At 40.0% G+C, this 19,497-nt stretch overlaps 1 protein-coding gene across 8 annotated transcripts in view; it reads right to left on the reverse strand.

Moving 5' to 3' along the window:
• Positions 1-5,456: 5,456 nt before the first annotated feature.
• Positions 5,457-19,497, reverse strand: part of LOC307131630 (semaphorin-6D-like) — a 159,499-nt gene continuing 145,458 nt past the window's right edge. For 2 of the 8 annotated variants that reach the window (XM_079825371.1, XM_079825370.1), the window contains 18 exons: positions 17,643-17,811; positions 16,521-16,632; positions 16,322-16,382; positions 15,757-15,819; positions 15,554-15,655; positions 15,314-15,404; positions 14,466-14,585; positions 14,090-14,178; positions 13,371-13,588; positions 13,153-13,284; positions 12,795-12,950; positions 12,073-12,246; positions 11,567-11,707; positions 11,315-11,392; positions 11,082-11,140; positions 10,679-10,735; positions 10,015-10,185; positions 5,617-9,075 (listed from right to left, as the gene is read on the reverse strand). In XM_079825371.1, coding sequence (XP_079681497.1) covers positions 7,784-9,075; positions 10,015-10,185; positions 10,679-10,735; positions 11,082-11,140; positions 11,315-11,392; positions 11,567-11,707; positions 12,073-12,246; positions 12,795-12,950; positions 13,153-13,284; positions 13,371-13,588; positions 14,090-14,178; positions 14,466-14,585; positions 15,314-15,404; positions 15,554-15,655; positions 15,757-15,819; positions 16,322-16,382; positions 16,521-16,632; positions 17,643-17,760 — 3,234 coding nt within the window. In that variant the 5' untranslated portion in view covers positions 17,761-17,811 and the 3' untranslated portion in view covers positions 5,617-7,783. Of the gene's footprint in view, positions 9,076-10,014; positions 10,186-10,678; positions 10,736-11,081; positions 11,141-11,314; positions 11,393-11,566; positions 11,708-12,072; positions 12,247-12,794; positions 12,951-13,152; positions 13,285-13,370; positions 13,589-14,089; positions 14,179-14,465; positions 14,586-15,313; positions 15,405-15,553; positions 15,656-15,756; positions 15,820-16,321; positions 16,383-16,520; positions 16,633-17,642; positions 17,812-19,497 lie in introns of all 8 variants that reach the window. The other 6 variants (XM_079825373.1, XM_079825374.1, XM_079825376.1 and 3 more) reach the window with 4 other exon arrangements.

Raw genomic sequence — 19,497 nt, forward strand, 5'->3', positions numbered from 1 at the left:
TGCGTTTGGATCTTAAACCTTCTGTCTCAGAGCAGTATGTTACACTTCTAGACCATAGCATTGCTTTATACGGACTGATTTTATGGTAGGTATTGAACTTTAGTGATATTAAACTTCACTGTATGGAAAAGATTTGAAATTGTGTAAAAAAGAAAATTTCTAAATTATTTATGAAGTCATTCATTAATGTTAATGATAATCATTTCAATAAAAAATAGCATTTATATTTCTGTATAAATAACATCTATATTTTAATGTTAGTAAGTGGTGTTTAAAATTGCTTTAATGAGCTGGTGAGTTTATGGTGAGATGTGTTGCGGACCAGTTGTTATGGGCCGCTTTGTGCCAAAAAGTCCAGGGCCACTTTTTTGCCCCAGTCCGCCCCTGGTTGGTCCCCAGCATAAGGTATGTTTTGCAGGCTGGGACCAACATCGGATGCTGACTTCTACTTTGCTTGGGAACAGAATGACTATGCCACCAGCTAGACCAGCAATATACCAGCTCTAACCAGCAGCCTGGAACAAAATGGAGTTCATGCTGGTTTAAAAAAAAATAAACACTACAGTAACACTACTCTAGTCAGATGGTGTAGTTACATCATCCACCAGCAGGGCCAAACAGGGCTATGCTTACCAGCACAACCTTGAACAGCATTGGATTCCAAACATTTTAACATTTATTTCAGATTTATAGTTCTAACAAAGATTACTGAAAGCTCTGCAAGAGGAAAGGAGTGGGTTTGATGCGACACCTCCTTTATTAATAGCTTAAACTTTGAGATCTAGGATGTTCTGTTACTAAGAATCTATTGTTCCCTCTTCACATTGCTTGTTTGTGTGTTCAAAGTCTTAAATTTGAGGAGAAAATGATGATGAATGTCTAACTCAAGGTGCTTTTGTGTTCATGTTAAACTGTGAAAAATGACTTTTTATGTGTATATGTGTGTACATCTGGAGTGTTCGGTCAGACTCCATTAACCAATGCTTGGTTTGCAGGTACAATGACAATGCCATGAATCAAAGCACATAATCCTGGGGACTGTGTGTGTGTGTGTGTGTGTGTGTAAGAGAGATGGCAGTGCTTGTTGAAATATTCCCCCGCTGGCTGGTGTAATTACAGTTCATGCAACCCCCCTTTACAGAGAATAGCTGTGATTTCTCACCATTTAACCTATTATTTTATTTCCATTCAATTGCACACACTTCAAATCATAAAACACTTCCAAAATTCAGTACTTGCAAACCAGCTATTTGGCTCTGCATTAAGGAAGTACTTAGATGGTCAGTTGTTTAATGTTTGACTAGTCTCTTTATGCAATTTTTTTAACAGAAGGGCTTTAAAGTGGATGCATGTAGAGATGCAGATTCTTTGAGAGGGTTCCTAGCAAACATTGGTCTGACGGTAACGTCGTGTCCCTGGTCAAAAGGTAAGACGGCATAAATCTGTAAAAATATGCAACACAGAAAATTTACTAAAAATCAATATTTTCAACCATGGCGGTTGTGTCAGAGGGACGTCTTTTCAACGGGCATTAAACATCCAAATGTTTGCGGGGTTATAGCATGCTTAGAATGTGTATAATCTCAGCCTTTGACCACATTTTTTCAGTCTAACTGCACAAAACAGTGGTTCATACCCAGAATAAGCTGTAGTATGGCTATATGAGACACCTAAATCCATTTACAAAAAGTTGTCTCTAAATTCATTCTCATTAAAGCACTGCCACAAAAACCATCAAAGAACCACTTATGTAATGTTCCCATTATACATAATACTTTTTTATGATAGTTCTGTGCGTTTCAGATTTTTGTAATAAGATGTAGTTATTTAGCTTGTGTATTTGTTAAATATCTGAAGCGTGACAGATTATTCTCTAGTGCACTATGCAATATGATCCAATGTTATAATGTATATAAATATGAAGGGATTCTCCTTATTGATTTTTCACACATGCTTTGTTTCCCCTTTTGGATTGTATGGTGTTGGTTTTTGAAATGGAAATTTCGATAGTCTTTTCTTCGCTCTTGTGATGTATATATCCGAGTTAAGGGAACACGCCGACTTTTTGGGACTTTAGCTTATTCACCGTATCACCCAGAGTTAGATAAATCCATACATGCCATTCTCATCTCCATGCGTTCCACCCACCGCAAACCTAGCTTAGCACAAAGACTGGTGGTGAACGGCTCAAGCTAGTCTAAATAACGCCAACATTTTCCTATTTACATGTTGTGATGTGTATTTTTTAGACCGATAGAGCTAGGAACCAGTGGTGGGCCGTCAGGGCCAGCAAGGCCTTCTCTGCTGGCCTAATCACTATCAGAATCACGGACTTAAATTGTAATATATTTTTTCCATAAATGTGTGTTAAATTATCCCCAATAGTCTATTTTCTTAACTTTATAGCTTTTTCTCTTGGTTGCGCTGCTTCCAGTAGTGTTTGTTTATGTTTGAGCTTTTATCCAATCATATTTCAGCCATCATGTGTTGCCAGGTCAAATAAATCTGCATTGAGGCCTTCAGAATAAATATTGCAGGCGCCGCTAGCTTAAAATTAATGGCAATGAAACTTTGCGCTTTAACCAATCAGATAACCACTCCGATTTAATCAGCCAATCAGATTTCGAGTTGGCGACAGCGGGGCCATCTAGCTGGCGTACAATAACGTCAGCATTTTCACGTCCTTTGATTGGATGGTCAGAGAGCGTACTAGTAGCCTAGTCAGAATAGCAAACTGCACAAGATAAAACATCTGTAGTTTAATAGCGTTTTTTCTATCCCCAATGGCTGACAGAGGAGAAGAAATTAATGTATTAATTAACATACCTACAAAGCCATTTTCAAAATTCCCGCATGCAGTCTTCTCCAGCTTAACGCACAGTCACAGAATGCTATTCGATCTGTCATGGCTAAAAACGAATGGACTGTAATGTAGGCTATACTGTCACTGATTTTGAAGTCCCGCGGATCTCCTTGATTTATTTGAGAGGACGGGTCAGCTGCACACATTGGCATGTTTTTTGTACAAATAATCATTTGGTGAGTATGTTAAGCTATAATGCATTTTATTTACAATTTTATAGCCTACAGTCAACCCTGGGCTGGCTATTCCGTGCCCCGTTTTTTCCATGATGAATGTTTTTTTTTTCCAGGATGAATGTTTTTTTTTTTTCTTGTAAATTTATGATCGATTTTTTTTTGTTATTATTATTTTCGTTAATATATTATTTACAACATTTTCATACTATTAAAATATAGTTTTGTGGGGTTTAAATGTAAACAACTTTGTATTATCTTTGAAAATTTGTCATACTGTTGGTAAGATTTTTCAAGAACCATTTATGCTGTTGCGTTTTCTTTCGTGTAAAATTTGCACAAAAAAAAGAACAATTTGCTTTCCGTGGTCGGAGAACTCAAAAGGTAACGTTAGCCTACTACACAAATGCACGGAAAACCCAGAGCGGATCGATGCTTCTGTTAAGATATGATATATGTGGCGCAGCTGTGGCTGCAGTGAAAGGAGACTTGTTGAATAGTGTCAATTGGGTTTCCTGCGTTAATAATTCTTAAATTATTTAATAATTTAATCATTCTCGCTTCATGAGAGACGCAACGCCCTGTTATACTGCGTTTCTGTATAATATTAATGGTTTCTATAGCCGTGGCTGTCATGATGATTTTATTAAGAGGTGAATTAATTCAGGGAGGATACCACTGAAGGCCTAGGTGTGAAATGCACGGCCCGCCACTGCTAGGAATTATTCTCTCATTCCTGCGTAATAATCAAGGAACTTTGCTGCCGTACCATGGGTGCAGCAGACGCAATGATATTACGCAGCGCCTGAAAATAGCTAACTTCCGTCAACATAACCAATATGCTCAAACTGAACCCTTCCAAGCCAACAAAATATGTTTTATTTTATTCTTCTGTAATAGTTACTCTAATATCAGGAGAGTTTTATATTATCGTGACACTAAAGACCCGAATATGTAATAATGATTGGTGAAACATTCATTTAAGGGTTAAACAGCTCATTGAATGAGAACAAATGGGATCGTATGAAGTTGGGCGTTGCTAACTAAATGAAACAACCACAGAATATGACGGAGCTCGTGTTTTAAAAGTGAAACACCTTGGAATGAATAATCCAAAGAAAACGCAAAGTAAGTCATCTCTGATTGAATTAGCTTGGGCTTCTCAAAAGCATTGTGAACTAAGTTTATCGTAGAGACAATTGGTGGCAATGGTTCTACGATCTACTTAGGCCTACGATGCCTTTGGGAAACGCAGCCCTGGTTTCTTTACTTTAGCACTGTTTTGGACTGATTGTTTGTATGAATTCCCTTACTGTATCATTGGACTGAAAACTTTCCAGGAGTTTAGCAGCTTAAAATGATATGATCACAACAGAGAAACGAAATCTGGTTAAAGGGTTAGAATAGAAATTTCGTCCTATCAGAGATGGTGCTTGTGTGAAGTTTTCAAATTTGGTTAAAAAATCCCTTTAATATATTCTAGTAGTCATTCAGCTTAGTCAATTTTGAAAATATACATATCGCTGGGGTCAGTAAGATTTTTTTTATGTGTTATTTCATTTATTTGATCAAAAATACAGTAATATTGTAAAATATTATTACAATTTAAATGAACTGTTTTCTATAATATATTTTAAAATGTAATTTATTTCTGTGAAGGCATTAATCCAGTCACATGATACTTCAGAAATCATTCTAATATGCTGTTTTAATGCTCTAGAAACATTTCTTATTATTATCAATGTTCAAAATAATATCCCAGACAGCAACATAGTGTCAGCCCACATCTGATACGCGATGAATCCACAGATGTGGCCCGAATCTGGGCCGACACTATGTTGCTGTCTGGGTTGCACATCACTGCTGTGCGCTGAAAGTTTTTGTCATTATTATTATTTTAATTATCTATACACTATGCAAATAGTGTAGTAGACAAGGGAACTTTACCGACTTTGCACTTTAAGACCTTCTTAACAATAACTATACACATTCTTGAATTTACCAGCCCAGACGTGTCTGACCTAAACAGTCAAAACATTGGCCACTACTGAAATTCTAGTGAAGTCTCTCATACGATCTTGGATACCTGATGCTATCAGTGTGTGTGTGTGAGAGAGAGAGCGAATGTGTATGTGGCTGTAGTCTGAGCCAGTGGAGCAGATGTTGGGTGCTCAGCTTACAAATGACTTTGGAGGATTTCCCAAAGAGATGTGGAATGGCTTATTCTCCACCGAGATTTCAAAACAAGGCTCTAAAAATAAAGTCTGTGCTAAGTCTCTCATCAGTAAAGACGATAAAAACATCAGTCGTGCAGCTCTGAATTTCAGCTCACAGGTTCAGCATGTCAGTGTGTGTTGGGGTTCAGTGTTCATTTGCAAAAATATTTGCATTTCAAATCATTTGAATTCAAACCAGCTTTAAAGGTTCTTTTTTTCATTTACTCATCCTGTAAAGAGTGGAGTCGCACCAAGTTTGACATCTCGGCTGTCCCATGATTGCAGATTATATTTTCAATTTACAAGTGTGTTACAGAGTTAGCATTCTTTACTACAAAAAAAAAAAAAAAGAATGAAAACCTTTTCTGTGCAGTAATATTTTATTTCAACTATACATGCCGTGTTAAAAAAAGTCAACAAAAATATTCTTAAACAATGACTGTAATTATTTACACTTTCTCAGTACAGCTTTACAATATCTACACATTAAAATATTCCAGAAAAGAAAAGCTGTATTCCAACTGCCAATGTGTGCACAGTATTAAAAATAAAAGGTAGACCAGTCTGGTTTCTTTGCACATATATTGACTCAACAGTAAAGGCTTGAAGTCAGATTGCAGATTTATATTGCAATATACAAGGCAGCTTAACACAGGACAACTTGAACCAGAGCACAGGATCAACTCTCTCTCCTTTAATAAAACTGATCTTTATCAGGTGATGATGGATCAGCCTCCGCTCTGTTGCTCAAATACAATCAGAACATGTAAACAAACATGGAGCTTTGGGCTTGAAGAGGCAAATTTTTACCTCAATACACTGAAATTCCCAAGTAATTTCAAACAAACTGTGAGTCTCTAATCATAGATGCTCCTCTCTAAAAACGCATCTTGTTTTGACCCCCCGTTAAATGTTGTGAAATATTGTGAGCTGAGAGTCGGGTGATAAACATTTTAGATTCATAATACATTCATTACATGGCATCTTATCATCGCAAATTAGCACCTTCCAGAAACGCATACGAACAAAGTAGCAATAAGAAAATGGCTGTTTGCATTTATTTTCCTTCTGAAACGTTCTTATATAAAAGAAACCTTTCTGAGGGATCGGCCTCGGCCATATCTTAGTATCGACCATACAGGGCTAGGACCACCACAAACATTGAAGGGGGCACACCTACCCCGACTCCAAATATTGCCCCGCACCTGCCCCTACTCCAAATATGAATATATTGTTTGATGATTGTGAAATGTCCAAAACCAAATCAAGCTCTCATGACTTTAATAAGGCACACAAATACACAAATTCAGATCTTGAAAATGTCCACACTTAAATAGTTGTATATTTACAATAACAATATCACTGGCACGACTCTGCAAGACACACTGGTAAGGTATTGCAGTGATTGTACACTTATTGTGAGTATGCAATTGAGGCCTCTATTCTTTAAAACAAGCAGAGTGAAGCTTATCTCACGCATAGGGTCTAGTACAGAGCTGAAGAGTGGTTTAAAGTAAGGAGTGTGCTGTTTGCAGTTTTATGTAATACTTTGCCCAGGAACCAAGAAGCAAGCTCTCTAAAATGGTGTAAACTGGAAGGAATATTCAAGAGTTCAGAGGGAAACAAAAATGATTTGAGAAAGAACTTTATAGACCCAACAACAGTATTTGGCATGTAGGAAAGGAGAGAGGTTGATCAATGATCTGCCTTATGTCATAGTTGAAAATTGACTTTATGGGATTACGGGACTCCCATTGATTTTCTGGAACTAAAAACAGAACATAGTACATTTGACCAGCGTGATCCTGTGCTGAGTCTGTGGGTTTAAAAGCTTGCAGCAGCTTGACACTGCTGCTTGGAACGTCACACTGGAGTTAAACACTGTCATCATCTACACTAGCAGCACAAATGTTGAGGGCACTTTTACCCTGTGAGTTTTAAAATCAGTAGTCCAAGAAGGAGCCCTGGACATTTATTTTGCACGCAGAAATGATCTGATGTTAATGCACCTTAAACGGGATTTAGTTTTGTGACAGCGCTGACTCAAGCTTGTACTCAGTTTGCTGAAAAAACATGGACAATGAATGCACACCGGTTAGCCCCAGAGACTAATCAAACACAGACACGCAACACGTCCCTTTGAATTTGTCTTCTTGAGAGATATCCAAGCAAGAATACCACATTTTCCAAACAGTCTAACAAATACAGTTCACATTTATGGGGAGAACAGTGCAGGGGGGAGCATTCACTGCCCGATCACCACAGCAACTACGCAGCTGCTTTACGCTGCACGTCAGCTGTGACCTATGACCTCAGGCGTCCCTGCCGCCTTAAAGATCAGAATCCATCACCTGTCACTCAAGCGTGACGGGACATGGTCATTGAGAACTAGCACAACTACCCGAAACAGAAGCTCTGGGGATCCGATTCATTTCCCTTCAAAGGAAATGGAGACTGGCACACCATATCTCTGTAGGCAAAGCGCTTTTACTCCCAGTGTCCATTCAAAGAGTAAGATCTTACTAAGCATTTCAGTAGCTATACTTGTTCACTGCCCTCATTTGTGCAGTCTGTGGTGCAAAACCGTTGGGTTTGGGTGGCACATCGGGCCTTAACGATGCTGTCCGTTTGAGGGATGTTCGTGGTAAAGATCCGTGACCACTGTAGCTGCTCTGTCGGGATACAGAAGGTGTCATAGCCATTGGTACCCCATGAGAGTCTAGTCTAGTGGGTGGGGTAGGAGTTGGGGGCATGTACCCACCTCTGTTCATACTAGGCTGCCGGGACACTATGGCCCCACTAGGTGAGTGCAGCCCTTTGGGCGGCGAGGATATGGAGTGTCGCTGAGAAGAGCTACGGTGATACCGCTGCCTCTCGAGAGTTCCCATCTGCCCTGTGGGTGATGTTGGTGTAGTCGGCACATCCAGTCTTTTAGTCGGGCTATTCCTGGGTAAAGATGAAGAGGGAGAGTACAAAGAGGCCTCTCGGCTTGGGACTTTAGGTGGAATCTCTGTTGGGCTTACAATGGGTTCCAGCATAAGGTGCTGTCGGGATTTGGGCATCTCCACCATGAGGGCCTTTGGGTTGCTCTCATTCAGGTGCTTCAAGAGGTCGTTCAGCGTGTTCCTGGCGTCCACAGTGCGCCTCTGGTCTTTACGGCCAGATTTGGAACCATGTTGATCGCTATTCTGGACCTTCCTTTCTGCTTGAGGCCCTTCGGGAGTACTGAAGGATGCCCTGTTCTCATGTGTGGCATTGGGCAGTACCACAGCACTAGGGATGTGGGGGTTGATGATGCCAGAATGGGGAGGTGGACTGGAGGGAAGGTATTGCGGGCTTTTGGGTGGTCCATCTTTGCGGGAGCTACTTATCTTACCATGAGCTCTCTCCCACTGGTTCTTGATAGGCTGAAGGCTCTTCTGTTGCAGCACAGGTGTGGACTCGGGCGTTGGCAGTGCTGCTAGTTCTGGTGGCTGCCCGCTCAGGAGCATCGTCTTAGTGTCTCCGGTGGTTGGAACCTCCCTCCCATTGCTCAACAGGTTGGTGTAGAGTTTGGGAGAATCATTATTGGGTTGGTACTCTTTGACAGGACTGTCAAACAGGCCGTTGAGCTTGGCAAAGCTGCCAGTGGAATCAGTGCAGGACTGTGCTGACTCTGCATCTTTTTGGATCTTGCGTGGAGTGCGAAGGAAAGCGTCTCTATAGCAGTAAACGACCATGCCGGCGATGAATGCACCAAGCAGGAATGCAGCTAACACACAAGAGATAAGGATGTTCATGTGCACCATCTGGTTAGATTCACCTGCTTGTATTTCCCACACACCTGCAATACAGATAGCCAAACAGCATGTTAGCACACTTGCACAGTTGATCACTGAACAACTCTTTCTTAAAGCAAAAAGTCCTTTCCCCCAAAACATGCTCAACCATTTGGTGTGAATCAAAAGTCTACTACTGTCATTTTCAACTTTTTAAATAAATCTACCAAGCAAGAAATTCAGAAAATACAATGAGGTACCCTGTTATTATATTAGTGAAGGAGGCAAATTAGTAAAGAGGTGTGGTGGAACATTTTATTGCACAAGGGTTGAGTATCAGGTGAGTTAGTATGTTCTGGTTTTACATAAGAGTTTTCCCAAAAAGAATTAAGCCCACTGTCTTTGTCTAGAACCCGAGGGTGATTTTTGTTAGCGTCCGCAGATATTCGAAAGAGTTAGTGAGTGAACAATGTTGCTTGAAAGGTGCTTAAAAGTGTTGCTTAGTGGCAAGGCCTTTGGAAGATTTCCTAAAACCCAAAACAAAGGGCAGAGAAAGAAATGGATGAAAGAAGATAAAGATGTAGCCATTTAGGAAAGATTTAACAAAAAAAATCCCATAGAAACTGCATGAAACTAAAATATATATAAAATAAAGTTAAAAGTGGAGAACAAATCATAGGAACATAAAAGTAGGGAAAATAATAATAAAAAGCTTTAAACGCTGATGGAATCTGAGTATAGCTGCTTTTATCATCTCAATACACTTCAAGACAACAAGGCATTTTGCTGATCTAAAAGTTTTCAAGAGCGCATGCATTAGGAGCCTGTATCTCTACTTTGCTAATGTAGTGTGACTGACTGCAGAATTGCTTATCATGCCATTCTGGTAAGAAATGGGCTGCTATCAGAGATGTATGTACTCTCTCATATGACTAGCAGCGCTAATAGCAGCTATTACCCAGAATTCCATGCAGCAGCGCTGAGCGCTCTGGTCAAGGCCTTACCCTCCAGCACACCTGGTATATGCTCAACAGAATGTGAAGTGGCTGGGTCATCGTGGAGCTCAAATTTCCGTGAGCCAAAGAGTTGGGGAATCTGAGTGGGGATGGTTTGGGGTGATTGTATGGGTTCAGAGGTCGCGGGCACTGTGACTGACGAGGATGGCAACTCCATGTCTGTAGCGACAAACAAACTGTTAAGAATCGGAGCCCATGATAGGCGCAACGTAACGATCGGGGTTAGTGCATAGAGACAGGACTGACATATGTCAGTTTATACGATTCATTGAGGTTATTTTTTTAGAGATTGACTCTGATGTTTTGGACCATTACAGGTAAGTAATGGTTGTGCAGAGTCTCAGGTAAGGAAAACTTCAGTCTGAGAGGAGGGAAAGGATGAAGACTATCTCTAATAGAATGAGACGACGACAACATAGTCCAGAGAGATAAGATGGAGGCAGCACATATCCATGCAAGAACAAAAGCATGAGTGGATGAAATAATGGAAAAGCTGGTGATGAGAGATCAGACGCCCTCTTAATGATAGCGATGATGGTGTGATGAAGAGCACAGGATTAAAGGTCGGTGGCAGCAGTAGAGGAAAAAAGAAAGGGAAATTTGTAGAATGATGAACTCAAGGAAGGAAATCAGTGCAGTACAGGAAACTAACCAGAGGTTGGGTCGCCATATGATTTGAAATCTGGCTCTGATGTAGTGGCCAAAAATTCTAAAAGAATTAAAGGAACAGGAAATCAGCATAAAATAACAAAAATAAAAATTTGAAATTATAAAAACGCTAAAACTGTTTTTTTTTTAATCAAATGATCAAAAAAAGTGTTGTTTTCCTCTGGTTTACGCTGTATCGCTCTTTCACTTGCAGGTGTATGTATCTGTAATGTTCAGGCCTACGCAATGTATGTGTATACATGTTTAATTTGTTTAATTATCAGAGGAATTAGTATGATGCTTGTGTGATATGTGTTAATTTCAATCAGCTGAGAGTGTGAGGGGGTTATTGATGTGAGAACTACTAACTAATGCTTCTGAAAGGGGGCACGTGTTGATTAGCTCACCATGACAATCGCCGAGATGAGCTGTGTTGCCGTATTCAACATCTTGCTCATAACCAGTTCTGCAAAACAGGAAAGACAGAGGGATAAGAAATTCTGCACAAACTTTGGACTGATGGGTGAATCTAGTTTAGTTTTGCAGGAAATAAGTCAGTTGTTCCGTTTAGCATAACTGTTTTTTTCCCTGTTGCATTTTCTAGGTAAATCTGAGTATTTTTAATGATTATAGGACTTACTGAATAGCTGCAGGAACACGCTCACAAGCTCCATGTGACATCCACCCACAGTACGGGTCTCTAGAAGCAATACAAGACCTGCAACACAAAAAACAACGTTTTTATCTACACAATACGGAAAATTAACACACCTCACTATGGTTTTTGTGCCGTTCAGACTAATAAAATGAAACGTGAATTAGATATGACATAAGAAATTGATTTTGCTGCCTGTATAAACAAGGGATAAGTGGAGCTGCATTCAGCACTCACTTTTGACAGGAACTGTGTCGTTCGCAGCGACTGAGTGGTATTCTGACCACACAGCTGGAAAAGGCCACATAGAGCGTGTGGGTGTCTTTATCTAGGTGGAAAGACAGAATTCGCCGATCATCCTCATTGCTGGATAAACACCTGGGAGAAAAATAGAACAGAGGGAGGGAGACGGTGAAGAACAGATAAATCACATGTTATCGGATCTATCTGTCAGTCACTACTTTCTTTAGCCACACAGTTTAGAAGAAAGAGAACAAAAAACACACACACTGCAGAGGGAAAGTGAAAACCTTTTGCTTTCACATCAAACATATCTAATCTCATCTTAAACGATCCAAAACTCTTATTCAGGTCACAAAAAGACAATTTCATTTATGGGTAAATAGCCAAGACAGTTTCATAAAATGACTCTTGGGTCTACAAATAAGTTTCTCACAATTTAAAGACAAAAACAATATGTCTAAAGACTGATCATGCAATATAATTATAGGATGAGAACATACTTGGCTTGGTTGAAAACGTCAATCTCCTCCAATAGGACGCTGTCATTTAAAGACAGAGGGGACGTCTTGGCCAGAACTTTTAGCAAGATGCCTGCCTCAGAGCCAATGAAAACCACTGTGTAATTCTTATGGGGTCCTGCGGTGTTATCCACAGCAAGTGCCGTTAGCCTATACCTACAAAGAAGAAGGAAAAACACTTGAGTGCAGGGCTGTTTTTCAGTTACAAGGAGACGCCTGAATTACAAAACCTTAACTTGATCTGGCACAGGACAAAACATGTTGAAACGCGACACATCTATCAAGAACTGAACTAGTTAAATTAGGCGTGCCAGTTGTTTAGAGCGTGAAACTAAAGCTCTTTGCTGGGAGGGTTATAAAATGTTTACCTGATGCTTATTTAACAGCTGACACTGGGTATAGATGGCAAACTGTCAGTGAGTTCTTATGTAAGTATATGTAAAATCTGTGCCAGTATAGGATTTCTTTCTGAGGGGTATCAATTTTTTTTTCTGATTATGAAATGTAAATATCTTTAAATGTATTTAAAAAAAAAGTCAAATAAAAAGGAGCTGGGTTTACATATTGATCAGATGGTGTCTTCCTGTCAAAGTGGGCAGTACTTAGACTACGCTGTTAGTCAATAGTCTTGGTTGCAGCAAATCTTGCGATAGTGTCAGAACAAGGTTTTGAGACTAGCCTGAATGGTGGCATTTTGCCCGTACCTGACTCTTGTTTTGGTGAACCATGGTTCGTCTCCGATGGAGGGGACTGAGGCGTCCATGAGTGGGTGTGACTTGATGAACTGAAGGGTCTCGTCTGGAAACTCGATTGAGGTTTTGAAGGACTCCGCTGAACCGTGTGCCGCACAGCAGCCGGGTCTGAAAAGACAAAATGCGCACACATGCAGTTCCGGTTGAGGGAAAGAGGGCAAAGAGCCATGTGCCACATGCCTGTAAATCTATACCCGCCTCCATATGGCCACTGCACACACAGGTTAAATATGCAGCATGTCCAATTATCGCGTGTTAATTATTAATCTCGCAATGATTAGCCCGTCACGCACTAGTGCCATGCACCAACCTGGGCTTGGGCAGCTTTTCCTCTGGAAATGGTGTCCACACTGAATCTGCCGTCTTCTGCTCTTTGAAACGGCCAAGGAAGGCTTTCTCGATGTCCTCCATGGAGAACGCACACACCGCGGAGCCAGGGATACTGAATAAATCGGAAACAGTGGTGTTAGCGCTATTCAGCCTGTTTTCATGTGGAGATATTATGGAAAGGCTTGTGACAAGCTTTACCTGTTCAACTGGGTGGTGAAAACTCCAACCACAGAAGGCACCCCATTAATGTTGATTATGTCCGTAATAGCCTGGAGGACGTCAAAGTAGAAAAACGATTCTCCAGGAACAGAACAGTTCAGGCGAGCCTTAACAAAAGATGTCCAGTGTTTCTCCAGCACCCGCTGAGACCCTCCCATGTCATTTTTACAGATCCGAGCCACTCTGGAGTAAACCGCCTGTGGTGAGAGAAAAATAGTGGGAGAAACTCAGCATCGCTCTCTAAATAATAGATCTATCTCCCAAGCAGCTCAGTTGAATCTAAATATACGCAAGAAGCCTTTTTCTCTTAGATAGAACAAAACAGCAGTGTGCTAAAGGGCTTGAATTAGCACCATGTTACCATCTTAATAATTCACAACTGTAAAACCTGCTCTCGATGCAGGTGTTGACTGCAAAATTAACTAAACTTAAATATTCATTAGTCTGTAGTACAAAGAATTCATTATACGGGCCAATTTAAAGCAAATCCTAAGGCAACGGATGATATATTGACCCTCAGGGACAAACGTTCATCTCTAAATAAAAGCCTATGAATACTACATTAACATAAAAATCTGAACTGTTTTATCACAGTTTAGATACCATGGTATTACCATCACTGTACCATGGTATCACATGTTTTGCTAACTTTAGCATTGTAGCAACGTTAGCATTGCACATTAGGTTGCAAGTCATACCTTTCCCAAGTTGTTGTGCTCGGCTGCGATTTCTCTGAAAAAGAAGTAGACGAAATCCCCATAATCCACGGCGTGGAGGAAATGGGGTTCTGGGAGAGAAAGAAAGAGAAGCATTAACATCTCCATCGCTGACCCCAAGTTAAATTTTGATGCATTTTTGTTGGCTAAGTGGAATGCCTGAGTGTTGACCTAGATTGTGCCACAGAAAGCTGGATTTTATATCAACACCCGCCATTTTCTGTTCTCCCACAATGACCCACTTCTTTAAGGTATGGTTAGAGGTTATAGATCAAATGTGTACTGGGTTCAACAAATTTTGCAATGTTAGCATTACATAGGCTGACACAGACTAGCAGACAAGCAAGAATGTCTATACCTTTTAGCCACTTGGAGTCATACTTGATGGTCCGAAGGGCAGAACCGTCTCCCATGCTGCGATAAATCACAGCATCGCTGGCCAGGAAGTCCGCCACCGTAGCCGAGTACAGCTTACCATCTGTGACACATAAATATGTGAGCTTAAAACACACTTCAGCTTCATTACACAATTGCATATAACTCACGCAATGTATTTGGAATTCAGCACACATTCACTGAACACTAAAGGCCTATTTACACTGAGAAAGAAACAGAAAAGCAAAAAAGAATCTCCAAGGTAAGGTCTATTTAGACAAAACGAAAAGAAAAAAAAACCCCTTCAAAAGCACTCTGGTCATTTACTGTATATTCTTAAATGCACAATACACAAGTTATTTCATAGCATTTTATGCTTTTTACTTAATTGTTCCTGCTATTTTATGTTACAGGAACTACAAAAATATGTAATGTGGCTTTCTAGGTAATAGTAATAAATACAATGAATACAAATTCTTGTTTTAAGCATAAATCTAGTTAAATTGAGTGAGTTTAATGCTTAAAATTAGCCTGTAAATGAACTGTAAAACAAGCCTAAAATACTGATTAAGAGGGGTTTTTTTTGCAGTGTTTCCTGTACAGACTCATTCAGATAAACATGTGACATCACACTACTAATTTTTGTCAGGTTGTGCCGTTTTTGTCTATATACTAACAGAGCTGGTGAGAAGACAGCACGCTCTCGCGGCATCTGATTTAATGTTTAACATCAGTCTCTGCTCTCATTGGAGCGTTAATTTTATCCAAAACCTTTAAAATTCATAGCAAAGTTATTCATCATCCTCCTCATTATCCTGACAGCTCTCATACCAGCAAACAGGGCGACATTTGTCTGCTTGGCGTCAAATGGGCATCGGGCCAAACCGCTGATCTCTTCCCCATCAAACTCCAGGTTATCCAACTAAACAAGAGATGGAAATAGAAAAAATAAAGAGATGTTGAGTTCTTATCTTCATTGTACTGTAAAACTGCTCTCCTTCACATTAACCAGTCACTTATTAAGAGCAAAACAACAGCCAGACAGTCACATAGACCTACAACGTGACCTACCCTGTAGTAACGGCACATGGGGTTGAAACCATTTGTTCCGCAGATGAACACAAGATCATCATTTCTCGGAACCAGGACTTTAATGAAATTATGGCACTCGTCCTGAGAGGAAGACAAGACAGTGAGATTTATGGTTGCTTCAGTGCTGTAAATACCTCAAGACCAATGACAGCTGATTTATGCTGAAGAGGTGTAGGACTCACTCTATGCTTTCCCTTCATGGCGCACGTCTCCCTGTCCGCCTGCCCAGACCGCCACGTCAGTTTCTGTGACATTACACACCATCACCATTAGACACAGTCTCCCACCCGCACACTTGTAAATATTAACACTGTACTACTCTGCTTTCTAATCAGGCGTGATGCAAAAAGTTTACAGCTGTGATTAATGAATAACCTGCATATTTATTGAAATATACTGTATGTGTGTATATACTGTATATACACACACATATGGGGTGAATTCAATGTTATTGGGACACTTTGTGTAATTGAGATGACTTGGAACAAGTGTATATGTATATTTTTATAGCGCCTTTCAAAGAACCCAAGGTCGCTTCACAAAGTAGTACAATCAATAAACAATTTTATTTTTTTGATGTTTTAATGTCTATAGCTCTGTAATTTTGGACCATTACCATTTTACTGTGGGCGGGGACAGAGAAACAGAAACTTTGTGATTACTGGAACTTAGTTTTTATAGCTTTATTGTGTCACGCCTGGTAAGAACAAGAGTGTTCGGTCATAAAGTGATTTACTGTAAACCCACCCTGTATGGAATGATCTCGTTCCTGTAAGACTCTCTTAGACTCACTAAATACACCTGGTCCCTGTGCGAGAGAGATAGAAAGTTTACATTACACACACTATTGCTATTCACAGTTCTGCTGTTCATCAACCAGCTCATCTGAGCTGTCTGAACAGGTCAAAAGGTCAAAGATCTTGGTTCCGTTTAAGTGCTGACTTACCTGCCCGCGATGAAGAGTGTATCATGTATCTGGGTCATCAGCTGAAAGTCCAGTCTATGCTGAGATTCGTTGCCAGAGGGGCGTCCACGGAAAACCGGGTATTGTCGTGCATCTGCAGAACAAACAGATGCGCTGTTATTCAGTATTAGCGTCAACAGAGATCGATGTTGGTATCGATTGACTGTGGCAACTGCATGTTAAACTGCCCCGTAGAAAGACTTTGCTAAAGTAATGAATATTACACCAGCAGCTCCCGCATTGACGTCCAGCGACTGCACTGTCAGCATGCTAGGGTGTTTTCTCACTGCAGAGCACAGAAGCGCTAATGCAGCGACTATAGACGTGTGTCGTCTTCTTAAGAGGGTAGATGGCTGTATTTTCAAGTAAAGGCACTTTTATGTCCCAGAGGTTGATATTAAAACGAATTATTACATTCAAAATTTTAGCATGCTTTAACATAATTTATTTTTTGCAACCTTTCATATTACTTTGTTTGATTTTATTGGTTTGAATAGGCCTAGTCCCAAACCAATACTTTCAATATTAAACTAGGAAAATCCATTATAAACATATAGATTGTTATTATGTTGCTGTTTTTTTAATCCAATAATGAAACAAACCATTTAAATATTTAAAATATTAGAACAATTTTAGTGTGTGCCTTTTCCAATCGAGCTGTAATGTTGTTAAATTGTGTAAAAAAGGCGACTGTGTAATTTAACTGTGCATATTTACGATACATACATACTAATTATGAAATTTATTTTGGAAAACAAAGGACTCAGACATTTTTTTCTTCTTTTTTTTAAAAGACCACCACAAAATGCTATTAAAAAGTTCATGATTTGAGATGGTAGAAATGTAATTTGTTTTTGATGTTCAGAAAAATGACGACAAAAAATATTTTGTGTTGTATGTATATCCACTGGCTATTTTTAATGGGAAATGTGATGAACTAGTGAGAGTGTAAAAAGTGTGCTTTATGGTAGTTTGTTTTCTAAAAGCCCGCAGGGCCAAAAGTGCACTTAGCTGAAGAAAATAAATGTTTTTTCAAAGAGCTTGATAAAGATCTTATGTAGATGAGGGCAATTCACAAACAGAGTGACATTTGCCTGTTCTTACAGTGTCTGTCCACAACGTCTAAAGGGATGTTGTCCTCAGGAAAGCTCACAGCCTCCAGGTGGGACGCCATCAGTAGCAGTAGTAGCAGCAGGTCAGTCGTCAGTTCTCGCCACCCCATTGCTGGCACAGAGGGCAAACACCTCCTGTACTGCACTTATGTAGATGTTACCTGCAACACACACACAGACATACAGATGTCAACATACATCCCAGGTGCTCTTTGTGCGTTTTTGTGTATGACCTCTGTCAGGATTTGCTGCGTAGATTAGAGCGCCTGTTTTTTATTCGCATACAGGTTCACTCCCAACAGGTCATTCAGTGTGTGTGTATTTGGCAGCCAATGCCCATGATTGAAAATCTGTCCATGAGAGGAAGGTCAAAAAACAGACAGAGAGGGGGTGGATTGTGAGCGCTTGAGACACCACAAAAGCAGAAATGAACACACTTTACAATACACACTTTCACACTATATTTTAGGATATAATTTGTTTACTATTAAGTGTGTGTGCATGTGTGTTTAGATTGAATACTATAGGTGGGAGAGTGTTTGCTGCGCCTGGCACAGAAGTCTTCAAAAGGACATTCAAAAAGGACGATTTTCAAAGGTCTGCATGCTGTGGTTGGGGTCGTGTCCTGGAGAGACAATCATCTGTGCATATTAATGACCAGTGTAAAGTCAAATATTTATAAAGCTACAAATTATTCATGCCAGCAAAGCCCAAACGGATATAAACAATTTACATGGAGACAACAAGCAGCTTGGCAGAACCAGAGAGAGTGAGTGAGTCAGGCCCTAACCACTTCCTGAGAGCGTCTCACCACACATGCTTGCATATAGTATTGACATTTTTGCAATTAGTGCCCCTGCGCACCTGCTCCCTCACTGTAATATGCATATGCTGCCTGTACCACCCTGCTGTTATTGATTAGCTGTTGATTGACCAGTTCTCAATTGATCAGCTGAATGAGACGTGCCCTGAGGAAATTCTCCAACTGAAATACAATCCACAGTCCTGCGAGGAAGGGAGTTTCTCTGCTCATCTGTTGCCATAATGGATCTTCATTTCTACAGGCTGACTGCAAGGGATTCTGGGCTATCGTGTTTTGATCAGATCAATAGAAATGACTCTTTCTCTGGCCATTTTTAGACGAGATGAGAAGAGAGAAAAGGTTTATATGAGAAGACGAAGGGATGAGAAGGGACGGAGAGACACCAGACGAGATGATAAAAAAAGATAAGAGATGAGATGAGACAAGACAGGGTGAGAATTGAAGCAAGGAGAGGAGATGAGACAAGGACAAGATACTAGAGGAGAAAATACTATATGAGAAAAGAAAAGATGAGATAAGGAAAGGGGAAAGATAAGAAACAGTTAGACAAGAGGAGCTGAGACCTGCATAAGAGACAAGAAGAGAAGAGAAGAAAAGAAAAGGAGAGACAAAATGAGAAGAATTTGAGACAAGACGAGACAAGAATTAAAGCCTGGAGAGGACATGAGACAGCTGTGACAGACCATATGAAAACATAAAATTTGAGACAAGAAAAGAAAAGATGAGGTGAGAGGTCAATATGAGAAAAAGGAGGCAGTAAGACAAAAATAGAACAGATAAAAGAAGGAGGACACATCTGAGACCAACATGAGACAATTTGAGACAAGAAAAGCACATGAGATGAGAAGAGATAAAAAGGATGGACAAGATAGGTATAGACAAAACAAGGTAAAATTTGAAGAAAGGAAAGCCACGAAAAAAGGAGATGAGACAAGAATGAGAGGCAAGATGAGAATAGAACATAAGCGAGACCAGAAGAGGAGAGACGAGATAAAAAGAAAAGAGATGAGGCAAAAATTGAAGA

This window comes from Gobio gobio, assembly GCF_949357685.1.
Source record: "Gobio gobio genome assembly, chromosome: 9".
NCBI classification, from domain to species: Eukaryota; Metazoa; Chordata; class Actinopteri; order Cypriniformes; family Gobionidae; genus Gobio; species Gobio gobio.